This window comes from Taudactylus pleione, unplaced genomic scaffold (assembly GCF_031769625.1).
Source record: "Taudactylus pleione unplaced genomic scaffold, aTauple2 ptg000130l, whole genome shotgun sequence".
Taxonomy (NCBI): domain Eukaryota; kingdom Metazoa; phylum Chordata; class Amphibia; order Anura; family Myobatrachidae; genus Taudactylus; species Taudactylus pleione.
In genome coordinates this window covers 1,416,313-1,438,436 of record NW_028284532.1, presented here as the reverse complement: position 1 = coordinate 1,438,436, position 22,124 = coordinate 1,416,313, and the positions used below count along the sequence as shown (strand labels likewise).

The window sequence follows — 22,124 nt, the reverse complement described above, 5'->3', positions numbered from 1 at the left end:
GTGGCATAACTGTGCCCTTCTAATATATATATATATATGTATATATATACACACGTTTTATATATACTTGTTTTCTATGTATCTATGAGTAAATTAATATATATATATATATATATATATATATATAATGCAAATATACAAACGTGCGCTCACACATACATAATAGAAAACAAAAAATATATATAAATATTTATTAAATGTTTATATACTGTATATTTGTTGTTTTCTAGTGCATGTGATGAATAACTTCGCTATATTGGACATGGGCGGAATGAGCACCTGGTGACGTCACGCAGGTAGTGTAGGCGGCTTGTCTTGGCTTAGTGTACCAGTAAATATGGGCCTGAACCTATCAGGCAGCCTGTGGGCGGAGCCTGAGAGACTTTCTCCTGGTCGAGGAATGTGGCACAGTGCAGCGCTGTCAGATCATGATCCCCGCCGCCGTGTCCGGACTGCTGCTGTGAGTGACATTGTATGACGGCTTCTGCTGGAGTCTCCGGGAAGGACACCTCTACTACGCTCCTTGCCGGGTCATGTCCGCTCTGCGCCTCTGATCCCCAGCAGCGCCGCTGTCACTGGCCGGGATGGAGCACTGGGCAGTAGGAAGATGGACTCTGCTAGTAATCGGGTGTCTCGTTGTGAAGTTTGTGACCGCTCAGAACGGTGAGTGACCGGCGACTGATGAGTGCGGTATGGGTTCAGCGTGTAACCCGCTCTGCAATCTGTGGCTTTTCATTATAGTCTATATACCCGGCTAATAGGCACCTGTATCCTCAATGGTGTTGTGAGTGCAAGTGGCAGCAGCACCTCTGTACAATACTTCTAGCGACTGACTGCAGGGTTAGTGAGTGAGCTCTTTATGTCTAAGCAGCCGCTAAGTGCACCGTAGCCACTGGTAGCTCCAGGCTCTGACACTGCTGGTTACTATAGAACATAGCGGGCACTGCCAGGCAGAGGTCACACACTGCTCTCCCTGCCATGCACTGGGTGCCACTCCGGTCCTGGCTCTTCAGATGCCTTTGAACTTGCCCCGGGGAGCAGTGGAACCTGTTTCCTTACTCCGGGCCTTTTGATGCGATTGTTTTCGCAATTTGCTCATTCTGACTGAGCCGGCGAGGCATTGTGTAAAGCAGTTTCGGGAAGGTGTGTCTTAAAGGTGCAGGCTGGGGACTGACACGCCGGTATACTTGTCACACTTTATTCTAGGCAGTGTATCTGGCCACTATGAAATGTGCAGTATGTCAGCAGATGGTGTGTGTTACCAGACCACAATAAGCTGTAGGGGCAAATGTATATAGGTTTATGTTACTTTTGCTTAGAGCAGTGGTTTTCTAACTTGCTCCTCAGTACCCCACACAGTTCACGTTTTCCAGGTCACCTAGCAGGTGCACAGGTGTAGCCATTACTCACTGACACATTTTAAAAGATTCACAGGGCGGAATTCAATTGATTCCTGCCCCCATCGCGCCCGGCGGAGCTATTCAATTCTTGCTCCTGTCAGGCACGATCAGCTGGCAGCGCTACATTTCAGCTCGCAGCCCCTGGGGGATGAGAGCTGAAATGTGCGAAAAGTGACATGTTTGGGTGCCCAAACATCACTTTTCGCGATCACGCCCAGCACTTTGGTCGGGTTTAGCTGCTTTACGTGGCTAAACCCGACCACTTTGGGCGCGATCAGCACGAAAATCTGGAACAATTGCATAGCGGCCCGCGATCTCCTGTCACTTTAGACAGGAGATGCGGGCCACGAAAACAATGGAATTCCGCCCACAGATGGAACTAATTATTTCACTTGTGATCCTGTGAGGAGACCTGGAAAGCATGCACCGTTTGGGGTCCTGAGGACTGAGGGCCTGATTCAGAGCCGGACGCTATTTGCGCTCGCTCGTCCAGAAAAAGGGGCTGGCTATTTAAATTGACCGTTCGCTCTTTGCGGTCTGTTGACGCCTCTATGTCTGAACGAGCGAACAAAACATGCGGACTTTTTTTGTAAAAAACGCCCCCTGGCCGCTCGCATCCTACGTCATCTCTGCTATTTATTAGATTAATCGAGTACATCGAAAGGCGAATGAACTGCTCGCTATTCATGTGGTTGCATTTTCCTACCGCAATCATGCGAGCAGTTCTGGCTAAAAGACACCCAACTGACGTGGTCGATGACGCTGTTTTGTTAATTATGCACACCCTTAAAACGCCCGTTTTGACCTTTTGGCACGCCTGCATTCGGATCTCCACTCCCCGTTTTCAAGCACCTTCCCCTGTTACCACCCACAAACGCCTCATCCTGTCACTCAAATTAGCAGGCATTCGCTATTTTGCGAGCAAACGATTTTCGGCCGCACTGACTGGTTCGCGCATGCGTACTAAAACCCATATGCATGCGCAGATGTGCGAACATCGCTCGGAGCGAACGAGCGGCCACTTACGAGCGGCTCTGAATCAGGCCCTGAGTTTGAGAACCTGTGGCTTAGATGAAGAGATGTAGTGAACACATTAATTTCATGTCATTGTTAAAATGAACATTTTCACCTGCTTATGTAGGAATTATGGGGTCTATTCATAAAGCAGTGAAAAGTGCTGTTTAGCTGAAAACAGGGCTTTTCACTGCTTTCGTCAATTCATACAGGGGGTTACCGTGAAAAAGGGTATTCCTTCTCCAGTGGCTTTGTGTATGTATCGCATCATCATACTTTTGTATGGTGAGTGCAATTCATAAGGGAACAGAGAGCTCTGCTTTCCGATTCCCTGCTGCGTACAGATTCGCCATCTGAGGATAGCGTAATCTGTACTGCAAGCCGAACAGAGCAGGGAAGTTGCATACTTCCCTGCTGCCTGCCTGGCACCCGATGCTGGCTCTGCCCCCTTTTGCCCAGCATCCTTTGCAGCAGGTCTGACCTGACCTATTGCTCTCAGACGCCCGCGCATGCGCAGTGAGAAGCAGACATATCAGGCACCCGATATCTGTATTCTCACTGCGTTTAGGGATCGCGGAGGGGCCGGATACTGCAGGAAGATGTCGGAGAGGTAAGTCTACATGAATGGCTACTAAACATCACTATATATGACATCGATGTGATGCGATATATAGTCATATTTTTCGTGAGCCACTTCATGTTTTTCATGAATAGACTCCTAAGTCTTGGGGCCATTTATCAAAAAGGTAATTACAGATATTTCCTGCTTACCTTTCTCCCCCGATGTGGCCCGCTGTCCCCATACACTAGTATGGGGACCTAAATTCATCAAGCTCCAAAAATACAATATTTTCTGAGCTTGACTGCAGGAGCATTCGCCATCTTCAGATAGCGCCGGCTCCCGCACATAGCGCTCACCCCACTGCTACCCTATGGGAAGGAGTCCCGGGTTGCGAAGAGGTACGGGTCTTCCGGCGGGCGCAGGGAGACCGGAAACTGTCAGTCACAGATGTATCCTCTGCACAATGTGGAAAGATTGAAGCTTGAACAGTATATCTTGAATATATCTTATAATAATAATAATAATAATAATAATAATAATAATAATGTTGTTTATATAGCGCTTTTCTCCTAAAGGACTGAAAGTGCTTTTTGAATAATCTACATTTTTATTAGGACTATTAAGGCCTTTTTTTCAGAAAATTATGTAGAAACTGCAGTTTCTACATACCTTTATGTATCAGCACTATGTACTAATAGCCTAATGCTATTATTTCACAGAATTCTCCTACAGAATGCTCATTAGCGCTGCAGATCACAGTCCCCATTATTATCAATGGGGACTACTGTCTGTCCCCTATGTACCAAACTATGGCCCTGCGGCATTACACCAGCCTCAGATGGCATAAACCGCTTTTTTATTCCTATGGAGGCATATTTGTAGGAGAGGGTTCTTCCTGTCCATCTCTTGCAGCCACTAGGCTGCTTCCAAATGTGGCCATTGTGCCCATGTGCAGTGTCAGATTCTCCAGAGGAGTATTTCGATTATGTGAAAAACTACTACGAAATGCCAGGGATGTTTCTTGCCGTCACAGGCTCCTATGTATTAATAATTGCAACACTACCGTGACTAACAGTCCGTCTCAGGACAAACTTTTTAATTTTCTACAAAAATGCCCCAGCTATGTACTTACAGTAGATCTCAGGAGCAGCATGGGAGATAGCCGCTGTCCCTGCAAACTACTCCTCCAGGGGAATCTGTCAGTTTTGGGAGCGGGCTGGAGGCTGCGGGAGATGGGTTGGAAGATCCCTCTCCTGGTAATATGCCACCATAGGCCTAAAGCAATTTATGCCAGCTGAGGATGGAGTAAACAAACGGGACCAAACTCCGAAAAGCTTTGCTTGGTCATGGTAAAGATTATGCTAAAGGTCATCAACTGCACACAGTGGACATTGAAGAGTTAAAAATGAGACCTGGTGAAAAATGTCTCATGCAAGTTGCATTGAAGAGCAGTTTCCCAACTCGACCCTGAAGTATGTTTAATTTCCTGAGTGCACTCGGGCAACTCAATTTCAGTTTCAATAAACTACAAATATGCAGCTTCTTTCCACTCACTAACTTATTGCATGTGCTATACTAAACCAGTCTTTTGATTGTGTGACCAGTACAATTGAAAATAAATCCACATTAAGGACAATTTAGCTAGTTTACACACAGGATATGTGGGAATAAGCGCACAGATTTGTGACCATTGTTGCCAATTGCGAAGTGCTAGACTTAGAACTTTCTCAGGAACTCATCCCGATGAAACTCTGTGGAGAGTGGTGTTGTTTGTGTGTAATAATGTGGAGAGTGATGGTGTTTGTGTGTAAAATGTAGAGTTGTGTTTGTGTGGACAAATGTGCAGAGCAGTGATGTTTTATGTGTAACCATGTGGAGTGGTGGTGTGTATGTATAACAATGTGGACAGTGGCAGTGTTTGTGTGTAATAATGTAGAGAGTGGCAGTGTTTGTGTGTAATAATGTAGAGAGTGGCAGTGTTTGTGTGTAATAATGTGGACAGTGGCAGTGTTTGTGTGTTGAAATAGATTACAGAAAGGCATTCCACAGATGTACACATCAGCCACTGTTCACAGTCTGAGCTTTTTGTAATCATCAGTGTGTTTTCCATAACCAAAATATTTATTAAGTATTGTCTAACAACTATCATGTAATACAAATTACCACTTGTCAGTAGCATTATTTCAAACATTTGCTACCTTAGCTATTTTCTCTGTTAAACCTGTGCTTTAAAACACATTGCTGCTAACAGTTTACATTGTAAGGATAGTGAATAGGTATGTAGGATAAACTTTTACAGAAATATGGCAGGGTGTACTGAGAAACCTTTTTTTCACGAGTAGCAAGACCTGTCCCTAAAACTCAAGGACCGTCAGTACAATGCAGTTTATACTTCTCATATATATATATATATATATATGTGTGTGTATATATATATATATATATATATATATATATATATATTTTGTTTTTGGGTTTAATTTCAGTACTCTAAGCTGAAGGACTGTTTACCATATAGTCATTGGACTAGGGAAATAACTATTTACAGTACTCCGTTGGTATGCATCACATATTTAAGCGACAATACCTTTCTCTTAATATTGAAAACTTATGAAATACAGACCTCAGATAAGGTGTTTTGCAGACCTTTGCATTATTAGAAATATTTAGTCACTTTAATTTAGGATGTTGGTTAGAGATTGAAGCTGTAGATAATTACAGCTCTATTAGCTTCTAAGTTCCTTGTGTAATAAATTATAAGGCCAGGGTGACAAGAGTTCCTGTATTTGTCACACAACAGGATTGTTAAGTGATTGCTTTTTTATGTCATTTACTGACCTGTTCTGGTATAGAAGTCTGTAGCAAGTGTAACAGGTTTGAAATCTACTGTATGTTTTCTGTGACCTAGGGCAACGTTCTCTGTTCTGGTAGATGGGATTCCAGAGACTTGAGTCCTGGGATTCAAAGCTTATTCTTGCATTGAATATTAATAGCAGCCACACTGAGGGGCCTATTCATTAAACCTAAAAATTCTCTGGAGATAATTAGCTTTAGAACTCTCATGGAGTTCTAGCTAATTATAGGTGGAATTCATCATTCCACCTCTCCATAAGTATCTATTCCGAAAAGCTGTCATTTTTGCGATGACAGCTTTTCGGGAAATAGATACTTTTCCCTGCCTACACTACCTTATCGCATCTGGTAACAGTGCTGCGCATGCGCTGTTACATCTGTAAAACCAGCGCATGCGCAGCACTGCCTACAGATGCGTTAAGTTTGTGTACCCCTCCCGATCCCCCCCCACCCCCCTCCGCTCACCTTCCCCCCCGACTTACCTGTCCGCGCAGCAGCCTCCGGCTCCGTCCTGCAGGTCTGTCATGTGGTTTCCCAGCAGACCACATGACAGATTAGAAAAAAAAAAAAAAAAAACTTTTTTTTTTTTTTTTTTAAACTTTCTTGTGCTCTGCTGGAGAGCACACATGTCCGACCAGTCTCCGGAGCCTGAGGACGGAGCAGAGCGCCGGAGGGACTCGTCGGGTGACCTGCACACGCGGATACAGTTAAGTTTCACCTGCTATTCGCCACCTCACAGTGGCAAATAGTAACTGCATCAAATTCCGAAAATTGATAATTTTCGGAATTTGATGAATACCACAATTTCCACATCCCCATACTAATGTACTAATGTACTAATGTATGGGGAGTGTGGAAATGAACGCAGGGGAACTTAGCAAGGAGATATCTGTGATATCTCCTGTGCTAAGTGGCTACATGAATACCAAAATAACGTTATTTAAGGAAAATGTCCTTAAAAACGTTATTTTAGTGTTGATGAATAGGCCCCTGAATCAGGAAAGACACTTTGTTTCTTACAACACAGCAGGAGTTTGTGTAGGAATTTGAAACAGTGACACTGATTAAAAAAGCTGTATATCCATGTTTAACGGGTCTATTTCTAAAAAGAAGAAAACACTTTTTTCTGATTTTGTAGCTGGGGAAAGCACTCGTATTCCTTTCTCAATATGTAACAGAGGAAAAATAGTGCATTTTCTTTTCGCTTCATTTTATAGGTCAACCCCCATGGGATGGCATTCTGCTTACCTGACTGCCATGCACAGTCAGATCTGGTGTTCACATCCTTCCAAATGTTTATTGCACAGGCTGTAAAGACACATTGTTTACTGCTCATGGGCAGCATCCTCAGCTCTGTGCATGTGCAGACCCTATAACACGTTACCTTTAGTGTCCATGTGCAGACCCTATAACACATTACCATTAGTGTCCATGTGCAGACCCTATAACACATTACCATTAGTGTGCATGTGCAGACCCTATAACACATTACCATTAGTGTCCATGTGCAGACCCTATAACACATTACCATTAGTGTCCATGTGCAGACCCTATAACACGTTACCTTTAGTGTCCATGTGCAGACCCTATAACACATTACCATTAGTGTGCATGTGCAGACCCTATAACACGTTACCATTAGTGTGCATGTGCAGACCCTATAACACATTACCATTAGTGTGCATGTGCAGACCCTATAACACGTTACCTTTAGTGTGTATGTGCAGACCCTATAACACATTACCATTAGTGTGTATGTGCAGACCCTATAACACATTACCATTAGTGTGCATGTGCAGACCCTATAACACATTACCATTAGTGTGCATGTGCAGACCCTATAACACATTACCATTAGTGTGCATGTGCAGACCCTATAACACATTACCATTAGTGTGCATGTGCAGACCCTATAACACATTACCATTAGTGTGCATGTGCAGACCCTATAACACGTTACCTTTAGTGTGTATGTGCAGACCCTATAACACATTACCTTTAGTGTGCATGTGCAGCTTGAGCCAGCGTCCGGCTGTTGACATTGCATATGCATTACACTTTCATCTGGGAGGGACTCGGCAATGCCTGGAAACTGGAAGGGCTGTTGCTCTGGGGATACAGTCAGGAAGCCAATGGTTGAAATGCCGACCGCCGGCTTCCCGACAGTGCAATCCCGACAGGGGACTAATGATGGGTGTCGAAATCCCGACTCCTATCATTATCCCTACGCCGGGAGCCCGACACCCAGCATAGCAAGCGAAAGTAAGCCGGGCGCGGACAGCCGCGAGGGGGGGAGGCTTAGGGTTAGGCACCCCCCTGGAGGGTTAGGCTAAGGGAAGGTGGGTTAGGGTTTGGAACCCCCGGGGGGAGGTTAGGCTTAGGCTATGGGGAGGGGGGGGTTAGTCAGCCCTAATGGTGGGTTAGGGTTGGGGGGGGGGGGGGAGGTTAGGGATAGTTAATTCTTACCTTTGTCGGGATCTTCACTGCTGTCTTCCGGCATCGGGATTTGAACCAGATTGTGCTGGTTGGCAGCAAATGTGTATCCAAAAAGCAGTGGCGTCACAAGGGGAGTGCGGGCCGCACCCGGTTGTCACCTGCCTAGGGGTGACACCAAAGTGCAGACCCCTCGGCGATCCCGTTGCTGGGTCCCCATTGCCGGAAATGGGAACCATATCGTTATCGCCATCTATAGGTGGCATAAGTAGTACAGTGACAAACAGCTTTAATCTTACCGTTACCGTTGTTTGTTAAATACTGAAAGGACTGGAGGACATATAACTCCTTTAGCGAGTGCTAAAGGTGTTATGTTTTGTTGTTAAATTGAGCCCTAATAACCTTCATTTTCCCATCTCCTTGAATGATCATGTGTTATTTATTAAAGGCATAACTTTAGACTAACTTACTGCAGTGGCGTCCCTCCCTGTGGTGACACCCGGTGCGGGGAGGGCTTCACCGCGTGCCAGATAAAAGGGGTGTGGTCTTGTGGGCAGGGGGCATGGGCTTGCGGCTCGAACCCCCGTTGTGATTACTCCAGGGGTCCCGGAGGTGCGGACTGTCCCCGGACCACTGTGTGTGCAGTGTCGGCTCCCTCACTAAGTCAGGAGCCGAGTACTGAACGTAATACTACAGTGCAGCACCCGGCTCCTGTCACTGAGGGGGAGTCTGCACTTTGGTGTCACCCCTCGGCGGGTGACACCCGGGTGCGGCCCGCACTCCCCTTGTGACGCCACTGCTTTTTGGATACACATTTGCTGCCATTCTGCACAATCTGGAATGGCAAAAGACAAGTAATACCTGATTGAATAGGATGCTAATAACATTTTTTGTAGAACCTGCAGAATATTTTGACCCAATACAAATCTATATCTGTGTGGCCAGAAGTCACTTAGGGTGTCTGTTTACTAAGCAGTGTTAGGAGACAATGTGAAAGGAGATAAGGTGCCAGCCAATCAGCTCCTAACTGTCATTTTTCAAACACAGTCTGTGAGATGGCAGTTAGGAGCTGATTGGCTGGCACCTTATCTCATTTCACTGTCTCCTAACACTGCTTAGTAAATAGTCCCCTTACACTTTCTTCACTGATGTTCGAAGCACTAGACTCCACTAATTGTGTGTTTTCAGTAAAGATGTGCTACGTGTATTGGGCTGTGCTACCAATTGACTTCATTTTTATTTTCACTTTTGTTAGCTTTGGTATTGTTTTCTAAAAATGTCTTTGAGAATATTTAATTGAAAAAAGATAGGCCTCTAAATCTCCTCTTTTCCTATGTATTAATAATCGTTGCACTGCCCCGATTATTAACGGTCAGCATTTTTTTTGCATTTGTAAGGAGGGTGGGGGTTCTAGTATACATATATATTCATACATATCACATACACACTGATCTATATATATATATATATATATATATATAATTACAGTGCACACACATTGTGTGTGTGTATGTATATGTATATATTTACACTGTCACACATATGACACATACACACACACACACACACACACACACACACACCTTGCAGCAGCTGTAGGTCGGAGATGGGACGGGACCAGGCACCATGTCAATAAGCCCCACTCCCTTGCTGCTAGGGGGTGGGGCTTAATAACATGGTGCTTGCTCTCCCTTCTGTCAAGAGGAGTTTCTGGGTACTCAGAAACCCCCCCTGTGTGCGCTACTGGTCTTTTGATTTTGAATGAAAATATCCTTGCTATGTACTAAACTGAACCTGCAGGATCAGCAGTAGCAATAACAGCTGTCCCTGCAAGTTACTTCTGTTGCATTTTGGAGGAGTGTTATAGACTCCACCGGGGGAATCTGACACTGTGCATGCGGATACTATCAGTTTCCGGAACCAGACGGAGGCTGCAGAAGAGGGTTTGGAAAATCTCTCTCTTGTGAGTAAAGCCTCCATAGGCTTTAAATCGGTGTATACCATATGAAGATGGTGTAAACTAGTGTGGCCAAACTCCAAAAGGCTTAATAACAATGGGGATTGTGATCTGCAGCACTAATTGGCCTTCTGCAGGAGATGTCACAGCTATTAGTACATAGCAACAATCCATACAATTATGCAGAAACTGCTGTTTCTACATAATTTTATGAAAAAAACATTTGACAAATAGGCTGCTTAGATGCTGATTATGTTTTTATTTAATTGTAACTTTTGGCAGCAGTATCACAGCTGTGGTGTGAAGGTCTGTTTGACTGCCATCAATCTATACAATGTTATGTTGGAAGTGGCATGCAAACCATTGGACATCTTGATACAAAACCTGTATCAATGATTTCTTCCACTGCAGTAACATATTTCTCTGCCATGTTATTCGCACCTATTTCAATGTGGTTGTCACTCACTGGCTGTCCAGCTTTTACGCTGTATCATTTACGATAAAGAAATAAAGTTCTTTCTTAATGAGAATTTAAAAATTCTTGCCCCAAAAATATTAGAATGTAATTTGGAAATATGTTAGGTAACTGTGTGTACTAGCAAAAAAAAATAAAAAGAAGTAGTGTCTTTATATGGGCAACGACTGGCGTTCCTGCAATCTAAATTACTTGTATATTCATGCATTTCTCCAACAAGTTAAATATTCCTGGGGGAAACCCTTGGTGACCAGCCTGCGAGTAGAAGACATTGTAGAAACATGACTCATTAATTATAATACCATTTTCCACTTGTTTAACTTATTTTTTACCCAGAAAGCTTTTTCAGGCCAGCTTTATAATTTCCCTGGTGATTTTACCATTCCCAATGGGCTGTCAAATACTACAGGATATTGTAGGTAACAAATGTATCTATTGGAGAGAGAGAGATAAAGTGAAGAAAGTACCAACCAATCAGCTCCTAACTGTCATTTTTTCAAACACAGGCTGTGATGTACTGAACGGAAAATGCGGGCAAAAATCTGAAAACCGCCATTTGCGGAATTTGGTCGCATTTTCTATATGTACCAAGTTCCGGAATGCGATACATTCCGGAGTTTGACCCGGTGGACAATGCCATCCTAGTGTTTCCCATGGAGCGCACGTCATACTGTGCATGCGCAGAATGATGCCAGAGGAACTTCTGGGTCATAAACCTGGAAGTCCCTCTATCGCAAAGAACGTCCCTTATCGGGAGAGCTGTCCTTTGCGATTGTAATCAAATTTCTAGGTAGATACCGACATAATTAATGCTGATATGTACCAGATAAGTGGCAGGCTGTACCACACCCACGATGCAATGCTTAGTACATCCCGCCCTCAGCCATGACAGTTAGAAGCTGATTGGTTGGTACGTTATCTCTCTCCACTTTATCATTATTTTTTTTATTAATCTTCAAGTTTGCCCATAAATTCTCTGCAGCAGATTCTCGCTGTGTAATGGCAAATGACACTCCCAGTAATAGAATTGAATGTCAGCCGCTGGGTGCTTTATTTTTCAGACGGACAATATGAGAAGGATTTGATTACATGTATAGATATGAAGTAAACAGTCTCAGTGTTAGAAGGAAATAGTAAAAGCAAGTGGTGCAGCCAGCAGGACAGCATGCAAATGTTATATGGTGAATTGTAAGCACATTCTGTACGACTGATAATAAATGGGATCATGGCAAGATTTTGCTGTGTTCTAAGGTGGATGGCAAAATCAGTGGTGGGAGGCAGGATATAATTAATAATAAAAAGGACTTTGATCCATGAAGGAAGTCCTAAATCACATTTGCAGTGAAGCAAAGGGGTCTTTGCAATAGTATCCCGTGTGCTTTATGTCCCACACTTTCAGTGCATGCTAAAATAAACACACAACCTACACATCATGGTCACGTATGAGAGCAAAGTACTAACATTCACAAGCATCCTTATTTTATTTCATTCTAGATTCTCAACAATCCTAATCCAGAGGTTTATCAATTCTTTTTTTATATACAGGCCGGGATGTACTAAACGGAAATTGCGGTAAAAACCCCGTTTTCGGGGCTTTACCGTATTTTCCGTATGTACCATCACCTGGCCGCCGACTCTCCGATGCAAAAGCTGGCGTTACCCTATAGAAGCCTATGGGCTTCTACCACATCGTGCTGCTATGAGGGATCCCTCCCAGCATGCCCCGCAGTCGCTGCGTCAGTCTGCGCATGCGCAGATGGACTCCTGGGTCATAAACCCGAAAGTCCACGGCGAAGAGCGGCTCGCAGAGGACAGCTCTTATCGGAAAAGCTGTTCTTTGCGGTACTGATCGCATAAGTTAGTACATATGCCATCAGTAGGGATGCGGTAAGTAGCGCAAGTGTTAGTACATCCCGCCCACAAGGTGGTATGCACTATCCTCTATTTTGCGGTCAAACCCCTGAAAATGCAGTTTTTTGGGGGCTTGACTGCATTTCTCATATGTACCAAGCTTGGAGCCGGTGGGCAACGCCATCTTCAGATGACGTTGCCTAATATGAGCCTATAGGTTTCTTATTGCGTTCTGTCTGAGAGGGATCCTGTCGGAAGCCTCCTAGTAGTCCCCCACGGCGCTTGTCATTCTGTCCATGAGCAGAAGGACGCCAGAGGGAATTCTGGGTCATAAACCTGGAAGTCCCTCTATCGCAAAGGACCGCTCTTATCAAGAGAACTGTTCTTTACGATTTTCTTCATGCATATCACGTCACATTTATTAGATACACACAAATAACAAAAGCAGTAATAGCTACAGTGTATCTGAAAAAAGTAATAGCTATTTTAATTAATCTCTATAGAATTTAAATATTCTCATTGTATAAAATATTAATAAAACTACAGAAATGCTTTTAAATTGCAGAAACTAAACTTCAGAAACTCTTAATGCACAAATTTACATGAAAATTGATATATCATGTCCGATGCAAAATGTCTGAGTAGTGTTATTGGTCATTATTTGAAATAACTGATGTAAATGAATATCCATTGTTAGCAGGTTGCCATGGTAAGTATGAGGCGCTTCTCTTTCTTACATTATGCAGAGTCAGTAGAGTGTAGGTGAGTGACAGGCTTGGTGGATTCATACACAAGGACATAACAAATCATTGACACAACAGGACTTCCGAAACGGGAGGCAATCGGGAAGCCGACTGCCTAAATACCGGCAGCTGGCTTCCCGACTGTCTTATCCCGGCAAGGGTGAAATGCCGGGCGTCTAGATGTAGACGCCCGCATTTCCCCGACGCCGGGAGACTGGCGCCCGGCATCACGATTGTAGTGATGCCGGGAGCCGCGAGCGGACAGCCGCGGGGGGGGGGGTTAGGTTTAGGGCTCCCGGAGGGGACTTAGGGTTAGGCACCCCCCCGGGAGGGTTAGGGTTAGGCTAGGGGGAGGGAGGGTTAGCGTTAGACACCCCACGGGGGGACATAGGGTTAGGCACCCCACCGGGGGACTTGGGTTTAGGCAGCGGGGAAGGGGGTGGTTGGGGTTAGGCACTTAGAGGGGGGATTAGGGTTAGGCACTTGGGGGGGAAGTTATGGTTAGGCACCCCTAAGGAGGGTTAGGGTTAGGGGGGTTAGGTTAGTGGATACTTACCTATCCACGATCGGGATTTCCAGCGCTGTCGGGCTTCCGCTGCGTCGTACTCTGCTTCTGTCGGGCTGCCGCTGACGGGAATCGAACCGCCGGCCATACGGCCGACGGTATTTCATACCAATTCCTCTGAAACAGCTGCTTAATAGACCATCATAGAACAGCTGTGTACACCCACCACTAGTGTGCACCGCAAGGAACTGGTGCTTGGAGTACAGTACAAAGCAGCCTAACAATTTTCAGCGCTAAGCATGCTCCCTAAGTGTAGGTACGCCTCTCTGTGATGAAGCCATGCCCCTGTCAGATGTGGTCACCTCCCCCAATGTGTCAGGCCGATTTCCCCTGTCCTGATTAACGGATTAGAAATGTTTGGCAGTTGTAGCAGAGTAAGTAAAAAAATCCACACTGACATATAGGTAGCCTTGCTTTGCAGAAATGCACAGTCACTGCTCTCTTTTTTTTATTTTTTTTAGAGAAGCTCCTCCCACCAAACATGGCAACCTGTTACACAGAAGTGAAAAAAATGGGGATGTCCATTAAATAATCCACCATCAGTGGTGCAATCTGTATTTTAAATCGAAATAAAATACCATTGACCATTTGTGGAAAACCATCCATTGTTGCTAACCGTCATAACTAGAAAGAGAGCATGGTGTCAGTGGCATAAATTCATCCCGATGCCCGAAGGCAAGTTTTATAATTTGGTGCCCCCCCGTCACAGCCGCTGACACTGTAATGTAGCAATTCGCATGCAGACAGGCTATAGAGGAAGGCAGCAGCTGATAGTCTAACATAGAGCTCTCCACTAATGTATGGTGGCTTCTCAGGTGCAAGGAAGAGGTGCCATGTATTGGGTGGCCATGACGGTACACTCCGGGTACATAGTTACAGCCCTAAGTGGGGTGAATATGTTGTGGACAATGGAGGAGGTTCCCCTTCAGTGCTGGAGCCCGGCGGCAGACGCCTCCATTGTCTCCCATAGTTCTGCCCCTACATGGTGTAATTAAAGAGCTGAACATACACACCAGTATTTCATGTGTATTATTCAGCTCTATAATTCACAGCCTTTGATGTAGGCCTACATAGTAATGTCAAAAACTGGATTTACTTGCTTTTTTTAAGTAACTGCAGTAGTAGCTTTTTGACCTGCGTTAAACCCCATGTGACCGATGTCTTTAATGGTGTTTACAGGTTAATACTCTTTTAAACTGTATTTTTAGCATTATTGCTAGAGTACGTACGAAACTCCATAAACGGATGACTGTATACAGGGCCGTAACTAGGGTAGTGCGGCCTGTGCCGTGGCACAGGGCACCGCAGGGCAGGGTGCACTGTTTGGGCCTGTCAATTTTCAGTTTATTATCATTCTCACTTGCAGCTTCCTCTTCTTTTATCCCCAGCATCTCCTGGCCTCCCACTTATCTCTAACCTGGCAATTCCCCATGAGGCCATGGCCCATTTTCAGGTGCGCGTCTTATATAACTATTTGAAAAATAGGGGGGGGGGGCAAAGCGATTTTGGGGACCACAATATTAATGACAGCATATACAGGGAGACTCTGAATATCTGTGTGCCATTCAATCAAGCATTGATTGAATGGCACACAAGCATTTTTTTTTTTTTTTTTTTAAATATATTTATTTATTTATTTAAAGGTGAGGTAATTTATATTTAATATGGGCCTGATTCAGAAATGGGCACAGTTGCAGCCGCTCCTTCGCCTTTGTGCTAATGCCTCGGCCAATGGTCTTCCTACTGAAACACCCACCTGCTGCAAATCCATCGCTGTGCATATTAAGACGCACATCGGTCACCCCATCAGAGATTGCCCCAACCCTATGTAGGTACAGAGGACCTTATTCAGAGGCTTGATGTTTGATGTTTTGCCAGTGCACATGCGCACGAGGGAGCCGGCTCCCTCGTGCGCATGCGTGAGACCCGCTACGACCGACAGCGCCGGTCGTAGCGGGTCTCTTTCCAAAGGGGGCGAGCTGTTGATGTTGATTGACAGCTCGCCCTGTTTGGAAGGCGGGCCGGGGGGGTGGCAGCCCAAACGGAGGTGTTCCCATGGGAACGCCTACCGTTTGGGGGAGGCCCCACTGACATCACTAGTGATGTCAGTGGAGAGCTTCCGGCTCTGACAGAGCCAGAAGCTCTCCGGGGCTTACGACAAGTGAGACCCTACCCTAGGGTCTCGTTGTAAGCCCCGATGGTCGCGATGGTCTCTGACCATCGCGACCATCACCTGAGCGGTCGTTAGGCTGTGGGTTAACACCCACAGCTCTAACGACCGCAACAGAGGCGGGCGGTCAGGATGCAAGTGGCCGCCCAGTTTCTGAGCAACCGCTTGCATCCTCCGACCGCCTCTGAATGAGGCCCAGAATCTCTATCTAAACATGGCCGTCTGTGTCGCAGTCTGCCAGTCAGCGTCTTTAAATGCTGCCGCTGACTGCGACACACCCGCATCTGGCTAGTCACCCACATGTTACCTCCCAGGAACGCTGTCTGAGATCCCCAGCTCTTGCATCCAATGTCATTCGGCAGTCATTCAGCAGCTTAGAATGGTAACCAATGGTGACCATCGTAAGTGGCACCGAGGGGGGAGGGGGGGGGACGAGTACTAATTACCCGGGCCCGTCGGGAGCCCATGTCCGATGCTGCCCCCTCCCTCTTATCTATCAGCAGCCCATCACACACTGCAGTGGGAGACCAGGGAGACTCCTCTCTCCTGCCTATGGGGGAAGCAATCATACTGATCGCGCTCCCTCTGGATTTGCGCTGGCCAGAAGGGCTCCCAGCGCCCCCCTTCCCAGCGCCCAGCGGCCCTGCAAATAGTGTTTTTTTCCTAAGGGGACATGACCACGTCTCCCACAATTAGGCCAAGCCCCCATAATAATGGGACCCAGGCTAACTGTCTACAGCCCTCACCATCGGGACACATGCGCAGTGTGAAAACATTGTCTGCTTGCATGCAGCATGGACACCACATACTGTTAGGAAATGTAATGGAGTTCTGCTGCACGGTAAAGAAGTGCTACACTCTGGCATGATGTTTGATATAAAGCTTTGATATTTTGTGATAAGCCGAGAGGTGGTGAATCCCCTTACCCTATGCTGGGATTAAAGATTTTATTTTAGCTCTGATTAAAAACAGCCACACGTTGCCTCTTAAAGTCACGATCAGCCTCCATCCATAACAGGTGCAGTGAACTGTAAATGTGGAAATCTGACTCTGCTATTGGGGAACCTATCCCTGAGAGGAAGTGGGAGGTTGTAATGTGCATTAAACTGTAAAGTATGGCATTGCTGACACATTAAACAGCAACTGAGTTGGCACAGTTTAAAAGAGTAGTAACAAATCTCCTTTAAGACCTCATATAACCTCCAGCCTTACATTATACTGTTCTGACAGCACGGGAATCGGAGTATAAAAATTAACAGATGACTGGTATTAGTTCCATAGGAGATTTACAGCCATGCCTTAAATAACATCTATGTGAAATAAATTGCACCCACATACACCCCAGTATTGAAATATGTGCTTCTAAGAATAGTGCAGGTCCCAGGCGCTGCGATCAGGCCTGCAGCAGCATTGTAGATGTTAGCACACTGACTGGAACATGTAGGTCAGCATAACAAGTGACAGGATCGGTGTGGAATTCTGTCTACTAGGTCCTGTAGGTTTGGTCTGCTTGCTGACTTTCTTGACATCCTTCATCCTTTATGACTTTGTTTTGCAGCTACTCATGTTTTATTCACTAAAGCTTTACAGCATTTATAATATGTTTGTTTTTGATCTTGTAACAACAACCAAAGGTCAGTATCATCATCAAAAGTAATCATTGTCTTACATAGGAAAGGCAACACCTTCACTGTGGTAAGAGTTTAATGCAGGAAAAGACAGGTAGAAATGATCTCGCTGTGAACGGTTGAACAGTTTGCAAACCCTTAAACTGCAAACTGCCCAGGCCAAGCCGCAAACTGCCCAGGCCAAGCAGCATGATAATAATGGATGTAAAACACACAGTTCTCATTTTAATTTTCTACAAGCCCAGTGCCTCTCAGCATTGGGCCCAGTTCTCTAGGAGCCGGAGGAAGAAGCAGAGAAATTGTTGGTCCCCTCTAATGTCCCTTCCTAATGCTTAATAGCACTATGCACTCCTGTTAACCCTGTCCAGGATAATACGCTCAAAATATAGTGTATGCTCATGTGGCACTGTAGTTGCAAGTACGTACATGGGTGCAAGAGCATACTTGTAGTACCGCAAAGGCATGATGCAGGACAAGTGTTGCCCCATTGTCCTGGTGCAAATATGTACCTATAGCCAGATTTGCTGCTTAAGCTGGGTACACACTGGGCGATATGTCGGGTGTTCAATCAAATGGCCGATATATCGCGAGCGCATCGACTAGTGTGCACCCCCGATATGTCTGAATGCTGTTGTTCACAGACCTATCGCATCTGCTCTGCAGCACAGCAAATGGCCAATATATCTGCAAATATATCTGCGCATCTTGCTGTGTGTATGGGCGTTCAGCCGCCCGCCCGTACACATGCTGCAGGGACCTGCGGTGATGTACATCTCACCCGGGTGGGCAAATTCAAATGGCAATCGGAAAGTGTGTATAGCTTTCCTGACCGGCAGCTCTGGTCAGGTCTCAGATCTCTGCCTGGTGTGTACCCACTTTTTAGGTATAAGATGCCTAAATCCAGCAAAAATGGATTTGGTTAACCTCCCTATTTATCCATCCTTGCAGTCTGCAATCACAGGTTATATAGAAAATCACTATTTTTCTGGGCTATTTGATAAATAGGCCCCCTAGAAACCAAAGTGGTGCAGACGCATGTAATAAATCAGGTTTCCCTGTTCACCAACAAATAAACATCCTTGTCAGACTTTTTCGAGAAAATAACAGCCAAAAAGCACTTTCTCTGTGTGCATTAGTCATTAGCTGACCATCCTGATTGAGCCCCGGCCCCCATATGATCTGGTCATGCAGCCAGAACATTTGGATTGTCCAGTTTGACCATCCACAAACTGGAAACTGATGTTTCTATTTCACAAATCGCACCAGCAGTAGTGTGTCTTTTTTATTATTATTATTATTATTATTATTATTATTATTAATGTATGTATTATTTATATACTGTAAAACAGGAGTGAGCTGCATAATTCTGCATACATTATGGAACTTCAATCTCCAGCTTGAATTCATAAGACTACTCCTCTTATAGAGGACCTGAAGGGAGATGGTGGGTTGTCATCATTAGGAGATAATATGGACGAAGGTATTGAAAGATAGAGAAAAAAATTGTCATGTTTAGGTGCTTGCTAACCACTATTCATTCTCCTAGGCACAAAGGGAAATACTATAGAGAAATGATACATGTTTTTATTAACATTGAGTAGGCCTGTATGAAAAAGATTCTTTTTTTATTCCATCTACTGATAGTTTGTTTGTGACAATTGTTCCATTGAAGTGTTCTGTCAGAGTGAAGGTGCCAAGAACACAAGTCACGTACATAGAGCTGTATTTCCTTATACACTAGTTCCTGCTATCACATGCTGCCACAGTGACTGGGAACCATCAACAACATTATGTTTTTAGAGCAAAGGTATGCAGACCTGTGACCCACCAATTCATATGACACAAAGTGTCTCAACGAGCTTCTAGCTGGAATGCTGGGTCTTCTAGTTCCACAACAACTATAGAGTACTGGGTTGCGTTTCTAGTTATAGACTGTTTTATAATATCATCATCATTATTTAATCGAAACGTGACGCAATTTCTGCAGCACTGATCAGACAGCATTATAGGTCATACAAAATACAATTATCATGCTGCCTCTCTTGTTTGTCGACTTTCTGATTGTAGATAGTGTGTCTACATTCCCAAATGAATTGTAAAAACAGAACAAGTACATCCAAGATAGAGAACGTAGTTGCAGATATGAGACAAAGGTAGTTGGGAAACCCATGATAATGAGATTTATGTATAGGGAGAGGAGATAGATTTCACAGAGTCAAGAACAGATGATTGGAGAGAAAGTGAGTCAGTCAGTTTGATCAATAATAGTGATAGCAACCACAAGGGTTGTGTCTAGATCCCTTTCAGCTAATTGATGCAGACATGAGGACGGAAGTGCAGTTCCATGCCCTGAAAGTGCTGTTATTTTGTCCCAAATGTAGTATCTGGCCACCAACAGTAGAAACTTGTAGTCCAACACTTTTTGGGTAGTAGTTTGCAGTAGTATAATAGCAGAAGTGAGATTAGTCACAAGGGATTGCTTTAGGTTCCATGACTTGCATACAGTGCTTCAGAGAATGGGCGTCCCAAGACAGGGAAAGGGCGATAATAATATTTACTTTTTAATCCACTTTTTAGACAGTGGGACTAACCCTTCAACATGCTCAGGCAGCCCACAAGTAAGGCATATAGTATCTGCATCAATTTCTTTTTTTTGTTAATAGTCTAATATTTGCATATGGATTAAAATTGGCTAATTGTCCAAACGCTTAGCATTTTACCTGCTTACCATATAGATCAAGTCCTACCCTTCCCTATGATTTCAGCACACAATTTGTCATGTATTTCCGGGTGCTTTCACACAGTACTAAATCAACAGAATCCCAATAGTGTTACAATTCCCTTTCCCACGTTTATTCCACCTATTTCTCCGTCAGATAAAAGCTTGTCTCTGTTTAAAATATAATTATTGATTGTAACATAAAAAAATGTAAGATTCTGTTGGGGATTTCGTGGGTTTGCCTTGAAAATTGCATGTATTTTAATTGGAGTATAATTGAAGCAGCATCATTGCCATCCATGATTGTGCGTTTGTTACCATGTTGTCAGTTGGATGTCCAAGCTCTGAGATGCAATGTATCTACCGTATGTGCAATGGGAAGTTGAACATTTTTTGTAACTAATAGGGAATCTGATGAATGAACAGATGTGAGAAGACATAGGCTTCCCAATCAGCTGTGCTGCCTTCCCTGTTTGTAGTCTTTCAAAGTCACCCCAAGGCTGGCCCCCTGTACTCAAAAGCCACTTTGTAGTAGTGACACATTCTGCATCCTCTTGTCTATTTTTACCCTCCCAACTACAATAGATCCCTAACTGTGCTAGTCGCCCTCCCCCTGACTGCTTCTGAATCATTGGTCTTTTATGAAGTCAGAACACAGGCTCAGTTTAAAGAAGCTTCTTACACCCTGCAAGGATCACAATGTAAAAAAACATGTTTATTAGGGGCTGGATTAGCTACAAGGAAGCAATTGATTCCAAGTGACTTTTGAGACAATACTAGACCTCCTGGAAGACTATTGAGATAGCAGGTGTTCCGTTCACCGAAATCCCTTAACCCCTGGTCTACCTGCATCCTAGACACACACTACAGGGCTTCCCCATAAGAGAGCTTTTTTCATGTTCCTTGCATTACAGTCTACACTGATTGCACGGGGCATGGAGCAGAATTCCGACACCGGCATCCCGACAGGGTTAGAATACCAACACTTTGTCGGTCGGTATCCTAATCTTCCCCCTTTCCCTACCCTAACCGTAACCCTCCCTCCCCGGTGCATAACCCGCCAGAATCCCCTCCATCTGCATTTTAACCGCATCCAGGAGCAGGATGGGTACGGGATCCTGGCAGGGATGGAATACTGACACTCTGTCCAAGGCAACATGTTATATATAACTATATGTAGGAATAAATGATTTAACCAGCCCCGAGCTGCTCCCATATTTGTTATTTAAGGCATGCACACACTTTGGTTTGATGCTGTGACTGGCTGCATTAGCCATTGCAGCTTGCTATATTCACTACACACTGTGATACCAGACACTACTGCTTAACATGGGCCGTGGTGAAAAGTTACATAGAAAAGATAGAAAATGTTCTATACAATGGCAGCATTTTGCCTCCACTTCCCTTCCAAATGTGTTGGTGTGTAATGCAAAGAAGGGAGCTTTTAGATGGTACTTGTGTGGACCAGGGCCAGATTGAGGGCCACATGGGCCTGGAGCTGAAAATGATCAAGGGCCTATTATGAAAATCAGAGGAGGTGTGACCATTGCTGCATGGATATGGCCAGTGCCCTGTGGGAGTGACCATTACTGTGTAGGTGTGGCCAGTGCCATGTGGGAGTGACCATTACTGTGTAGGTGTGGCCAGTGTCATGTGGGAGTGACCATTACTGTGTAGGTGTGGCCAGTGCCATGTGGGAGTGACCATTACTGTGTAGGTGTGGCCAGTGTCATGTGGGAGTGACCATTACTGTG

At 44.8% G+C, this 22,124-nt stretch overlaps 1 protein-coding gene across 1 annotated transcript in view; it reads left to right on the top strand.

Moving 5' to 3' along the window:
• The first annotated feature begins 371 nt into the window (after window positions 1–371).
• Window positions 372–22,124, top strand: part of ERBB3 (erb-b2 receptor tyrosine kinase 3) — a 103,230-nt gene continuing 81,477 nt past the window's right edge. Inside the window, exon 1 of the mRNA XM_088473059.1 lies at window positions 372–663. Within this exon, the coding sequence (XP_088329185.1) occupies window positions 585–663 (79 nt within the window). The 5' untranslated portion in view covers window positions 372–584. The remainder of the gene's footprint in view (window positions 664–22,124) is intronic.